The 13,645-nt window shown below is 44.6% G+C and overlaps 6 protein-coding genes across 7 annotated transcripts; 5 read left to right on the plus strand and 1 right to left on the minus strand.

Moving 5' to 3' along the window:
- Positions 1 to 2,807: 2,807 nt before the first annotated feature.
- RB195_024863 (uncharacterized protein) lies at positions 2,808 to 3,263 on the plus strand (the record flags this gene model as incomplete). Of its 2 annotated transcripts, none has more annotated exons than XM_064212785.1 (1): positions 2,808 to 3,263. In XM_064212785.1, one exon carries the CDS (start codon positions 2,808 to 2,810, stop codon positions 3,261 to 3,263), a length of 456 nt encoding a protein of 151 aa, XP_064068665.1. The 2 variants fall into 2 exon arrangements, with proteins under 2 accessions (XP_064068665.1, XP_064068666.1); XM_064212784.1 differs by having other exon boundaries at positions 2,826 to 3,263.
- Positions 3,264 to 3,338: 75 nt separating this feature from the next.
- On the plus strand, positions 3,339 to 4,710 carry RB195_024864 (uncharacterized protein; the record flags this gene model as incomplete). Its single annotated transcript, XM_064212786.1, has 2 exons — positions 3,339 to 4,136; positions 4,204 to 4,710. 2 exons carry the CDS (start codon positions 3,339 to 3,341, stop codon positions 4,708 to 4,710), a joined length of 1,305 nt encoding a protein of 434 aa, XP_064068667.1.
- Positions 4,711 to 4,751: 41 nt separating this feature from the next.
- RB195_024865 (uncharacterized protein) lies at positions 4,752 to 5,090 on the plus strand (the record flags this gene model as incomplete). The annotated part of the gene is made up of 1 exon (XM_064212787.1): positions 4,752 to 5,090. The coding sequence occupies one exon, from the start codon at positions 4,752 to 4,754 to the stop codon at positions 5,088 to 5,090; it is 339 nt and encodes a 112-aa protein (XP_064068668.1).
- A 5,234-nt stretch (positions 5,091 to 10,324) lies between these two features.
- On the minus strand, positions 10,325 to 11,927 carry RB195_024866 (uncharacterized protein; the record flags this gene model as incomplete). Its single annotated transcript, XM_064212788.1, has 3 exons — positions 10,325 to 10,369; positions 10,452 to 10,596; positions 11,833 to 11,927. The coding sequence occupies 3 exons, from the start codon at positions 11,925 to 11,927 to the stop codon at positions 10,325 to 10,327; spliced, it is 285 nt and encodes a 94-aa protein (XP_064068669.1).
- Positions 11,928 to 12,119: 192 nt separating this feature from the next.
- RB195_024867 (uncharacterized protein) lies at positions 12,120 to 12,713 on the plus strand (the record flags this gene model as incomplete). Its single annotated transcript, XM_064212789.1, has 1 exon — positions 12,120 to 12,713. One exon carries the CDS (start codon positions 12,120 to 12,122, stop codon positions 12,711 to 12,713), a length of 594 nt encoding a protein of 197 aa, XP_064068670.1.
- A 41-nt stretch (positions 12,714 to 12,754) lies between these two features.
- Positions 12,755 to 13,189, plus strand: RB195_024868 (uncharacterized protein; the record flags this gene model as incomplete). The annotated part of the gene is made up of 1 exon (XM_064212790.1): positions 12,755 to 13,189. The coding sequence occupies one exon, from the start codon at positions 12,755 to 12,757 to the stop codon at positions 13,187 to 13,189; it is 435 nt and encodes a 144-aa protein (XP_064068671.1).
- Positions 13,190 to 13,645: the final 456 nt, after the last annotated feature.

Here is a 13,645-nt window from a genome sequence, read left to right on the forward strand (position 1 = left end):
GTAAAATCAAGTTTGATTGTTCTCCAAGTATAGAACTGATGCGCTTAGAGAAAAACCATAAAATCTTACATCTATGCTTAAATTTTCGGGTAAAAAAAATTGAAGAGCGTTGATAGGAAAAAGCAATTCTGATTTTACAAAAAATATCGCTACTATTACTTCTTATTGATTGGTGTGTGTGTGTGTGTGTGTGTGTGTCACGAAATTCAAAAAAGAGGGGTGCGACGGGCCCACCGGCGCCCGATACCTATAGAAACGGGTGCGACGGGTCCACCGGTCGAAATGGTGCGTGATAACTTCGTGTGCAAGACGCAAAAGATAGATGGTCGCAGCCGTTGCAAAGCCGTTGCGACTGGGCGCTTTGCTTTTCACCTTTACGACTCCTCCGCGTGTCTATTTCCTTCTTCGTTCGCCTCAAATTGGCAGCATGCCGTTCTCAGAAAGTGGAAACCCGCATGCAAATGGCTGCTTAAATAGTAGCAAGGTGTTTATGTGATCTTACGTGGTACGTTATCTTTATCGGTAGGAAGATGTCTTTCACGTCATTTTATGCCAAAACATCCTTCATTGATAACTGTTTGGGGAAAACAGTAGGAAAACCCATATTTCGCGTGATACTTTTAAACTTTGTCTAGAGTATATTGGTATGGAGTGTTTGAAGCTGAAGTTCGAATGTTCTCCAAATGTACAACTGACGCGTTGAGAAAGAAGACTATGTAATCTTTCGCTTTTAGTTATAATATAAAAAAGGAAGAAAGACTGTTGGAGATACACAAGTCCAATTTCACAGAAAATGCCACTACTGTTGATTTTCCTTGATTAGTGAAGGGGAGCGAAGCGAACACCATAGAAAGTCTGAAGTCCGGCTTTAGCCAGACGTTCGGACTGGTAAATATATAAATTTGAAAAGCATTTAGCGCAAAAGGGAGGTGAATTTAGCGACAAACATTGATCTTGAACGGGAATAAGTGCAGGACTGGTCCCGATTTTGGTAGTATGAAATAAACATTTATAACTTGATGCCAAAAAACCTACGAATGCAAATAAGCGTGCGTTTGTAGGGGAAGTTTTGCACTGTAAAACAATTAAATTGCTGTTCTCAGACGCTATTTTCCACTAAGGTTGTGAGAGAGAGAGAGAGAGAGAGAGAGAGAGAGAGAGAGAGAGAGAGAGACACACACACACACACACACACACACACACACACACACACACACACACACACACACACACACACACACACACACACACACACACACACACACACACACACACACACACACACACACACACACACACACACACACACACACACACACACACACACACACACACACACACACACACACACACACACACACACACACACACACACACACACACACACACACACACACACACACACACACACACACACACACACACACACACACACACACACACACACACACACACACACACACACACACACACACACACACACACACACACACACACACACACACACACACACACACACACACACACACACACACACACACACACACACACACACACACACACACACACACACACACACACACACACACACACACACACACACACACACACACACACACACACACACACACACACACACACACACACACACACACACACACACACACACACACACACACACACACACACACACACACACACACACACACACACACACACACACACACACACACACACACACACACACACACACACACACACACACACACACACACACACACACACACACACACACACACACACACACACACACACACACACACACACACACACACACACACACACACACACACACACACACACACACACACACACACACACACACACACACACACACACACACACGCGCGCGCGCAGCCAGATATCCGATTTTTCAACTACAACTACGGCAGTGCAGCGCTATTGATAGAGGTTCAAGGAGAACCCGTAACTGCAGATCTTTACCTCAATAAGTGTACTGATGTTCTCTAAAGCTAGTTCGGAAAAATCCAAAGATAGGAGCAAAAACTATTTGGGTTATGTTAAGTTTTGGCAGTGTACTGGAAAACAACACCTTTCGCCAACATCTGGGTAACTTTCGCCAATATAACTATGCAAGTTAAACGGCTCAATAGCTATCTCAATAAATAGGCGGATCTTCACTATATTGAGCTGGTCATAGAGGAGTATCGAAGGATGATATAAAGGAAATAAAGTCTGCTTCCTACGATACTTTAGAACTCAATACAAAGTCACTTCCTCAATCGTTTATTCAAATATTGTATGATCTTATTTCAAAGACAAGTGTGACCGTTCACAAAGCTTTCCTGCTCCAGTTTACACTCAAGACGCCTGTTGGGAAAATTCCAACGCTTTTGGCCCCGAACGTTTGTGCTCGGTCATTGCCCACGAAGTTAAGCTGCGAGTCTACTAATCTGCCATTCCATCAATCATGATGTACGGATCGAATACTTGGGCAGAACAGTTTGCGGTCATGGCAAAAGTTGACTGCAGTGAATGAAGGTGCGTACACGCCTCCCTGGCTACCTTTGGCCTAGGGTATACTGGAATTAAGATCTTTAAGTGGACGTCGATGTGGTGGATGACAAGTGGAGAGCAAAAATATCTTGTATTGCCATGAAAGCAGCCATACAAAACATCGCTTCTGCGGTCACAATAAGCTCCCAGTACACTTTATATATCCAATGCCACAGGTTGATCGTGTAAATGCGAAATGAATATCGGCGCTCGGTTGCTATCATGCTATCATGTCGGTAGGAAATCGTATGGTACCCAGTCTAAACAGAATAAGACCAGAACACCTGAAGAACCTCCCGCCAGTATTCATCAACACTCTGGCGAGGCTCTTCACACGATATCTGTCGGAATGCAAGATTCCTAAACAGTGGAAGACCAGCGAGGCCGTGTGGTTGAATAAGAAAGGAGATCCACATGACATCGGCAACTATAGCCTAATCGTATTGATTTTTATCGCAAACATCGACTCTTTCGAACGGCTTACGACTCGAATTGGACGTCTGCGGATGAGAAGATGTGGTCCAACACCAGCTTTGACTATCTTCGTCGCTTACGCTCCAACATCAAGCCACGAAGAAGAAGAAGTAGAAGCTTTCTATATGGACCTGGAGAAGTTCTACCGAGAAGATCATGCCTTCTACAAGGACATAAATGGCGATTTCAACGCCAAAGTTGGCCCAAGATGAACGCGTGAGGAACTTCACATCGGGACCCACGGCCTACAATGGAAAAACTAAGGGAAGAGGCTCTCCGAGTTCATCATGATGACTAAGACCATCCATGGGAACTCGCAATACCAGAAGCCCTCTTCTCTACGTTGGACGTGGGAATCACCCGGTGGAGGGTACCGTAATGAAATAAACCACATCATCGTCAATAAAAGGTACTGCCTGACGGACGTCGCTGTTGTGCCAAAGTTCTATACGGGATCGCACCATCGCCTCCTTCGAGGAAGATTTTCCTTCACAAGGAGAGAAGAGAAAGCTGCCAAGACCAGAGAGCGAAATCCTAGAACTGCCATTAATTGGGATCTCTTCGCTACGCTAGCAGGCTTTTGGGAAGATTCCGCACTGGACAAGGACGACGAGGAATATGACCGACTTGTTGAACACCTTCACGACTGCGCGAAGAAGGCTGAGAGTTTTAAAACCACCAAGGGACGCCTGTCTCCGGAAACTCTTGAGCTGATACGCCAGCGTGGAGCAGCACGAGCCGCAGGGAACCAAGAACTCACGTCCGAGCTCGCAAGGCTTTGCAGAGAGGCGATAAAGGAAGCCCTTAAAGAGAGAAGAGCAGAAATGCTGGCTGAAGCTGCAGAGGCGGGGAAAAGCATCCGCTATGCCCGTCCAGACTTCGCCAGTCGCAAGACGAGGATGACTGCTCTCCAGAACCCGAAGGGAACAACTATTGCATCGAGAAGGGGGATGGAGAAAATCATCTACGACTTCTACTTTGATCTCTTCGACAGCCATGTCCACTTGCCTCCTCACCACCTGAGGGAAGATGGACAAGTCATTCCAGAGGTTCTCCCGTCCGAAATACGACATGCTATCATGTCGGTAAGAAATCGAACGGCACTCGGTCCCAACAGAATAAGACCAGAACACCTGAAGAACCTTCCGCCAGCACTCATCAACACCATGGCGATTTACACGTTATCTGTCGGAATGCAAGGTTCTTAAACAGTCGAAGACCAGCAAGACCGTGTTGTTGTATAAAAAGGAAGATCCACATGACATCGGCAACTATCGCCCAATCTGCTTACTGTCCATCATCTACAAGCTCTTTACAAGAGTGATCCTTAATAGGATTGAAAAAGTCTTGGATGAAGGACAGCCATGCGAGCAAGCAGGGTTTCGAAAAGGATTCAGCACGATTGACCACATTCACACTGTTTCGAAACTCATCGAGGTATCACGAGAGTACAAGATGCCGCTCCGTCTCACCTTCATCGAATTGAAGAAGGCTTTCGACTTAGTTGAGACGGAAGCGGTCATGGAAGTCTTGAGCAAGCAAGGCGTCCCTACTCAGTACATGAAAGTACTTCGAGAGTGGTACAGTAACTTCACGATAAGAGTTTCACCATTCTACAAGAATATCATCATTGACGTGAAGAGGGGTCCGACAGGGTGATACAATCTCACCGAAAATATTCACAGCCACCCTCGAACGCAATGCGAAAGTTGGAATGGGACGACATGGGAGTGAAGGTTGATGGTCGGCAGCTACACCATTTGCGCTTTGCTGATGACATCGTTCTGATAACACCTAGCATCAGCCAAGCGGAACGAATGCTGACCGAATTCGAAGAAACATGTGGATGCATCGGTCTTCAGCTGAGTCTCCAAAAGACAATGTTCATGCGCAATGGATGGGTCTCGGATCCCTCATTCACGCTCAATGGAACGAACACATCCGAATGCACCACCTATGTTTATCTGGGTCGGAAATTGAACATGATGAACGGCCGGACCCCCGACCAGGAAGAGACGAGCGGCTTGGGGAGCGTATAAGAGCATCGAGGATGTAGTCAAGAAGACCAAGAACACCCTGCTCCGTGCTCACCTTTCCAACACTACCGTATTTCCTGCTTTGACCTATACTTCGGAAACCTGGGTATTTCGCAAGCAGAAAATGCGATGAGTGTCATTGAACCCGATAATTGAGAGAGGGATGCTAGGAGTATCCCGCTTCACACAAGTTAGAGACAAGCTTCGAAGTTCTCTCCTACGTCAGCGATCGAGGATTAGAGACGCCGCCGCGTTTGCCAAGTATACCAAAATAAGACACGTGATGCGCTTTAGCGACAACCGTTGGACCAGAGCCGTGAGCGACTGGGTTCCCTGCGATATTAAGTGCAATACAGGAAGACTGCCGACCCGATGGTCAGATTTCTTCACGAAGTCCTTCAAAGAAAAATATAATGCTCTTCGTGTCCCACGCGAGAGGAGGAACCACTAGGCTACTCTGGCGCGCGATCGGGACAAATGGAAGAATTGCTGGCGCCCGCTCGACCAGTTCGAAGATCAACGGGAGTCAAGGTGATCAAGGTGATATCGAAAGCAAACTATAGATGGACCAGTCACTTCATGGAAAGAGTTGACAATAGGTGGACTAAAAAGACATTAGAAGGGCCCTGAAGTGGTGCTCAATACCGAGGGAAGCCGGCAACGAGAATTCGAATTTGACATCTCTGCTCTTCACTTTACTCTGACAAGAAGTTTGCGATACTGTCATGAATGCACACTGCCATGCATCAACGCATCCTTGGCACATACTGTCTTATGGGTTTTTCTTGTCCGATAAAACGAATTTTCTACATTCGTAAGACATTTTGCCAGGTTTTTCTTACTTCATGAATGGGATTCGATTTGAGAGAAAGCAGCTTTGAGCAAAACAGCATATAACGCAATACCGTTAAACCTTACCATTGCTATTAAAACATTATTGGGAGACAGGCCGAAATTTTTAGCCCTATTTCAGCAACATGCAAACACATCAAGTACTGCACGATTACGATTAGGATTATAAGGAAGAACATATGAAACCCTACCTGTAGATTAATTAGATCACATGCTTAGGAAATTCATGCTATAGATCTCAGATCTACAATCTCTAATCTCCAAAATGTCGCCGCATTTCTCTTTCCTGGTCTTTGCAACCCAATTTAGTTGACATTCCTTAGGATAAACACCATTCCGAAGATGTAGTAATATTTTCATAAAGCATTCCATCTCTTTAATAGCGTTAACGATATCGACATACTTATTAAGTTGGCTACTTATTTTTCTTACAGATGCATACACATCACCCTACGAATCTAGCGTTGTATGAATTTTCGTTGAAGTATACCTATCGGGTCGCAGATTATGAATGGGGTGGGTGCGCTCATCTCTCCCTGCATCACTGTAAACAGACGGCTTCGGAACGCTATTTCCTACCACGTTCTCTATTGCAACGCGCCAGCCTTGCGCTCAGCCCCCGCCTGCGATTCGCCGAGAATCCACTCGGACGCCCCGATGGACAATCCATTTCATTCGACGAATCGCAGACGGGGCGGAGCGCAAGGGTGGAGCGTTGCAACAGAGAACGATGTAAGGAACCGCATTCCGAAGACGTCAGTTTACAGTGATGCAGAGAGAGACGACCGTAACCACGCCTGTATTCATAATTTATGACCCGATAGAGGTAAACTCCTACGAAAATCCATTCCACGCCAGATTCGTGAGGTAATGCCTGAAACTCAAGAAACAACTCAACAGCGGATTTGCGGTCAGTGAAACAATAGAACAGTTTTTGTTCAAGGAATGTTTAAGGGCCCGGAACAAATGATAGTCTAATGGAGCGAGGCCTGGGGAATACTGTGAGTGGGAGACCATCTCCCAACCCATAGCTTGAAGCTCACCCAACATGAGCGATTGCTCCCAGTCAGCGCGCGGGATACTCATCCCGACAGAGCTTTCCGCTGGTCTAGAGCATGTAGGTGAACTTTGATGTTGCGCTCAGCAACGTCCATTTATGCACCCATCGTCCGTGTCGTCAATGTTGATACGCTGATGTGCAGTGTGGCAAGCCAGCGAAAGATAAGTTTCCCTGGTTGAAACAGCAGAACCAGTTACTAACGGAGATGTGGGTAATGCGCCACTCCTCCAACATCTTTTTAATGTTGGAGGGTGCCCAAGGTGCAGTATGGCGTTGTTCCATTCGTAGAAGATGACATGACGGAGATGACATCGATCCATTTGCATTAGAATGATGGCACAACAGACACGAAGGGTCTTTACATACCACTGACCAGGAGTGCGTATTGTTAGGTACCTGCAGCCTCCGCGACAACCTATCCTAAAACGGGAAACGACTGGAAACGGCTATCGTTAATTGCTCTGCGCAGCAGTTAATAGCGTCAGCAGAGCATTGCGCTGCGTTCGCCTTACGCCCCGCCCATCACATCGTCCATCTTCGGCCCTCATCGCCTAATGAGGTGCGAAACATGTAAGGCGGTAGCACGTTATCTCTCGTGTTGCTTCTGTACGGAGTATCGATCGCTTACGTATAGAGACACATCGAACGATTGCACACAAAATCCCAGAAATAGAAAATAATACTGTTTTATTTACGTAGAACAAACAAATTGAAACTTTTACAAACTACTGCAGTATCTTACATGGATTGAAGAGTCTGTGTAAATACAAATATACATTTAAATCGTCTATATAGTTTTTTCAATCACAAATCTACATCTTTCAAAAACCAGGTTCTCGTTTCTACACCTTTTAACTTTCATTTTGGAACGTTTTCAATTTTCAGCTTCATTTATATTTTCTCATGTTGTTTTTTTTTTCTTTTACAAATCATCTACATTCTTTCTTCATTTTTAGCAATTTCATTTTCTACGTCTTTTTTCACTTGCTGCGTTGGTACCTTTTCTTGAAACCTCCTAGAAGTCAACTCGATCACTTAATTGCAATACAAACACGGCACCTGACCTCAGTGATGTGGTGATGGATGGGCGTGGCTTAGTGATCACAGGTGGACTAACATATGCCTGCTCTGGCCTACCAACAGCTTCTTCTGCAGGCACTTATTCGGCTGCAGATAATCGGCTGCGGGTGCCTAACGACCCCCCCCCCCCCCCCCACTGATCAGAAGTTTCTAGAACCATAGCTTTTACCTCAGCCTACAAGAAAAAGGCGTACCTAGCTTCAGAACGTTTTGTTTCTTTGTTTTGTTTGTTTCACAAAGGTAGAAAAATAATAATTTATTTCACAAAAGGTAAAAAATAAGTAGCCAACGCAAAACATCCCAAACAAGTGATACTCGTCTAGAACATCTGTTGTTCACAAATGTTCTCATTTCCTCAGTATATAAGATATATACCAAAGTATTTTTGTAAGAGTTCAAGTGGACAGATTTTCTGTTGTAATTATTGTCTTTCGCATCACAAATATCATACTATCGTTTGCAATAGGAGAGACATATTGGTCTGGATAGCGTCACACTGATGACGTGCTAGACTACAAAAGTGTTATGTATTCTTGAGTGTCCGTGGAAATTTGCGCCGAACTGATCTGCTCTCTATGCTACAGTAGATCCAAATTGCTTTCATTCTGTATTCTGCTTTTTTCAATCAATGGAGGAACTCATTAGGCTGCACGCCTTCATACTTCCCAGTGCGAAAGCACTGGTAAAAAAAAAAGACGCTTATCCGTTTGTGAGTCTAAAATATTCGGGTCAAAACGATATGAAGCACAGTGTAGTTGGACGAGCGGTCGTACTCGAGCAACACGGTTTTTGACCGCTCACAAACGGTCGGGCTTGCTTGGCAATTTGCCAAAATTTAGCCGCCAGCGGATCGATATTGGCCGCAATTCTTTGTTTGTTTTCGTTCTTTTCGCTTATTTTCTCAGATTTTTCGTCTTTTATGTCTCTTTTTTTCTTATTTTTGTTATGTTTCTTTTTTCGTTGAAGATATCTACATTGTATCTGTATTGTTCGCAAGTTATTGTATTGCTTTTCATGTGAAATCAATCTCAAATTTGATTCAAAATTGTATTTATTTTATCTTAGTGTTCCTTTTCGTTTCTTAGCCTTCCCTGCATTGCAAAAGAAACATTAACATGAAAATAAATACAATTTTGGATCAAATTCCAGAAGAAAACATGGACAAAAGCAATATAGTGACTTTAAAAAGTACATATGCAAAGTAGACCTCTATCACAAAAACAAATACACCAAAAATAACAAAACCACAAAAAAGGACCACAAAAGAAGAAAAAACTAGATACAAAAGCAAAAAGAATGAAAACAAAATAAAATGCGGCCAATATCAATCTGCTGCCGACAACTACACTGGCAATTTTTGGCAAATTGCCAAGCAAAGCGCTCACAAGCCATTTGCATGCGGTCAAAAACTGCTTATCTCTAGTGCGACTGCTCGTATTAAACAAGTGATGGCCTATAGCAGCATTACCCATAGCAGATGAGTTTCACCGTAGAACCATCTAAATTCTTAATATTCCATATACCTATTTGTATGGTTTAGTGCAATCTCTTTAAACAAGAAGGCGATGCTAGCGCGGTCAGTAAGAGGTTCCGCTGTGTCTGCCCGATCGATCGGCGGTTGGAATCGCCCTAATGTCATCCAAGCTTCTCACCCCTCCGGAGTCGATAAATGGGTACCAGACCTATCTGGGAGGATAAAAACACTGACTTGATATATCGGCTATTCCCTGCAAGCCACTGTTTGGGCCAGACACGTGTCCGTGAACCTCAAACGATTCTGAATTGAAGTGAACGCAGTGATGCATCCCAAGTGGATTGATTAACGCTTTATAACTGGATACTTTCTGTTACTTCAAGGATTGGACACTTTATCCCTTCTTATGCTTTAGACAAAACTTGTTTCCACATTTTTAATGGTAAACAACCTTATGTGGTGTTACAAAGGAAAAAAAGAACTAAGTTACAAGACTGGTTGAAAAAATAGCGTTTAAGAACAATCTATGGATCTCAATAGTGAATGATACCTGAAGAAACGCGTCACACGTGGTTGTTTTACAATGTCACAAAGAACTTTTAAAGGAACCAAATGTGGGCAAATCTCTTCTATGCATAGATGAAATAGTCGGAGCTGGTGCTCCAACCCCCTTCATTTTTGGACGATAGGCGATAAAACCCCCTTCACTTTTGGACGGTAGACGAAGGAACCAGCTTCACCTGAGGAAAGTCTGGCTCCCCCCTATCGCACTTATGCTTCTGTGTATAAAGTGATGAACAATTTTTCTTTAAGATTCTGTAATAAAAAGATATAACATTCTCGTATGTGACAAGACATTTCCATCCATTACATATATGGCAATAATAATAAAACTCACTCCTGATGAGTTGAATATGTACAGCCGGCGATTCATTTCATGGATGCGAAATTCCAGTGGACTTGGGACTGCGTTCACGGCTTGAGTTTGCGTGGGAGCAGGTAATTGTGCGCTCGTTTGCGAAGGAGGGCCCATCTGCCGCATCCTGAAACTAAAGCACTCCATTTTGGACCACCAACGATTGTATTCAATTTGTACAGCATTGAAAAACTAATGCCTCTTCGTTCTACAAAGAAAAAAAAAACCTCAAGAAATCCCAGATTAAGTCCTTATCCTCATAAACCTCAGTTAGGATTAGGAAGCCGTTGAGGCAATGACAAAATGTATCACTCTGGTGAACATCGTTCAAAGATGGGGATAGTAAAAATACAATGGTTGAAAATGCCGTGGAGTAGGGACTCTCAGCAAAATGGTCAGAGCACAAGGTTCATAACTAAACTTATGGAGGAAAAAAATATCGAAAAGCACCGTTGAGAAGTTCGGTGTATGATAAGACGAAGTCCAAAGACGCTAATGAATGCCCCAATGCAGTGTTACCAAAAACCACAAGGGGAACGGTAAAGAGGGTCCCGGCGGATTTTCCGCGAACGCCTCCGAGACATAAGGTGCCCAGTGGATATGCCGGCGGATACGCGAACATATCTCGACGAGGTCACGCTCCAGTCGTTCATGAAGACGCAGACAACCGCCAAAGATGTCCTTCCTACCACAGAGACACAGAAAACTGCGCAGTTACAAGGAAATATGTAAAGAATAGTGGTGTGAGCTGTCGAAATGACCGAATAAGTCAAAGAATAATAGCGTTAGATAGAAGTAGATTTCGTATGGTGTTCTAATAAAGAAAGGCAGTGGGTTTGTCTTTATATCACCTTCAGAAAGTCTAGAAATCTTACCAAATTTGAACTCTTTTTCTTCCTGTAAGTTCCCGGAAGTCAGAGACACAGAAGGTTCCTCTGTCCAGAAATAAGTTAAGCTACAAAAAAGCTTGGGAGTTACAGGATAACGTTAAGTCTCATTACTTTTGAGAGCTGGAAAGTTCCGTTTTAGCGAAAATTTTTATGCACGTAATTTAAAGCTATTAGATACATCCCTAACTCAAACTTCACGAGGATTTCTCTTGTTTCTGGTACGATTACTAAACTGAGATCACCTCACGTTACAAAATTGCAGTGAATGTGTCTGATTCTCCGGAACAATTCAACATATAGTGAATTATATCCTAGCCGGTGACGCAGCGTATCATTAGCGGTAGGTAAGCAGAGTCAGTTATTTAGGTGCCAACGAAAGTGAATCTCTTTAGGACACGCACCATCGCTAATTGCCCTGACGAGGCATGACCGGGGCATGCTGGAAATTCCGCCGAGACCCTCTTTACACGCACCCAAACCACAGTGAACATTCACACTGCAAAATTATTCCATTCAGCACTAGAGTGAGCATACAACCTTGTGATGAGATATTCGGAAGCCTTTTCATTCCGCAAATGCTGTTTGATGTAGTTGATCCGCACTCCCCAGTCTGATATCCAGAAATCTAGAGCTGTTTGGGACGTCGCTTAGAAGAACTGGCTTAGAAGAACTGGACAGTGGTCAGAGTCGCGTTCGACTCTGACCACTGTCCAGTTCTTCTAAGCCTTAAGATATGGTTCCATAACAACGGAAAATCAACATGTCAGGTCTGAAAGACGAAGAATGCAGAACAAATTTCCGCCAACATGTGTCTATTCATGTTGGAGTACGGACCAGGAAGAATTGCGATGAGAATTCCTTTACGAAGTGCATCCTGGATGCTGGAAAGAAAACCCTCCCGGTTCAAATGCCGCGGAAGAAGTTTGGTTTTGCATCTACGGAGACAAGATCCACGTACGATTCTGTATGTGTCGCCCGCAGCACTGGTGATTTCAACCAGGAAAAGCGTCTTAGAAGCACTTTGCGTCGTCAACTGCAACAAGACCGCGATAACGAGTGGGCGTCGAGAGCGAAGGAGTTTGAAAACACGTGGAAGGACAACAACCCGCGGAAAGCTTATGCTTTGTTAAAGCAGGATAGCCCCAAAATGAACAGATGTTCTCCATCACTCAACACTGCTAGTGGAAAGGCTGTAGATGAAGCAACCCTTCCAATTTGGAGGGATCACTTCAAGACCTTGCTGAACCGGCAAGCGCCTCAGCTCCTGAACTCGGGCACGTTTATAGCCCGACATATGCAGTTAACGACATACTACCGACTGAGTCGGAGGTTCGGATCTGTATCCAAAAGATGAGAGATGGAAAATCTGGAGGAGACGACGGGATTAGCGCGGAAATGAAATGTCTTCCTCCGTCTGGGATTCAAGTTATCCGTCACGGACCCCAGGAATTATCCAGGAATCTCTTTGCTGCGTGTTACGTACAAGGTATTGGAGCCCTAGACCGACTCATTAAACATCGCGAAGAAACAACGCGCGACGAGCAAGCTGGCTTTCGTCCTGGCCGATCTACGATTTACCAGGTGTTCATCGTCAGGGGAGTGATCGAAACCTGGCAGCAGTACTCGAAGCCAATGCAATTAGCCTTTCTGGACCTTGAAGCCGCTTTTGACTCTCCTCATCGAGAGCGTCTTTTCGACGCACTCCGCGCCGACGGAGTACCGGGAAATTTCGTTCGCTTGCTTAATGACATGAATCAACGAACAACTGCTGCAGTTCTACCACCACCCAAATATACAACACCATTCGAGCACCACCAGGGTGTCCTTTGACTAGTCTCGAGTACGCCGGCGATGCTGTTATATTCGCGGAAAGCACTACGAAGCTTCAGCATGTCAACCTTGTATCGAAGCTGGCTGCAGCCTACGGATTACGTTTACGCCCTGATAAATGCAAGCAGACGTGGATCTCTTCGAGACCCCGAACAGGAATCAGGGTGGACGGATAATCAATAACCGACAGCTTGGGCTGTATGCTGAAGAACAACGGAAATGGGGCTAACAGAAAAATATTCAGCAATATTCTGTTTCCGCATTCACCTCCTTAACGAAATGCCTGTGGTCGACCCTCATCACCAACGAAGTCAAGCTGCGAGTCTACCTATCCGCAATTCGCCCTTTCATGATGTAGGGATCGGAGACTTGGGCAGCACCGTCTACAGTGGTGGAAAGGCTTAATTGCACGGAAAGGAAGCTGCTCATACGGCTGCTTGGCTACTTTTGGCCTAG

This window comes from Necator americanus, chromosome X, assembly GCF_031761385.1.
Source record: "Necator americanus strain Aroian chromosome X, whole genome shotgun sequence".
NCBI lineage: Eukaryota > Metazoa > Nematoda > Chromadorea > Rhabditida > Ancylostomatidae > Necator > Necator americanus.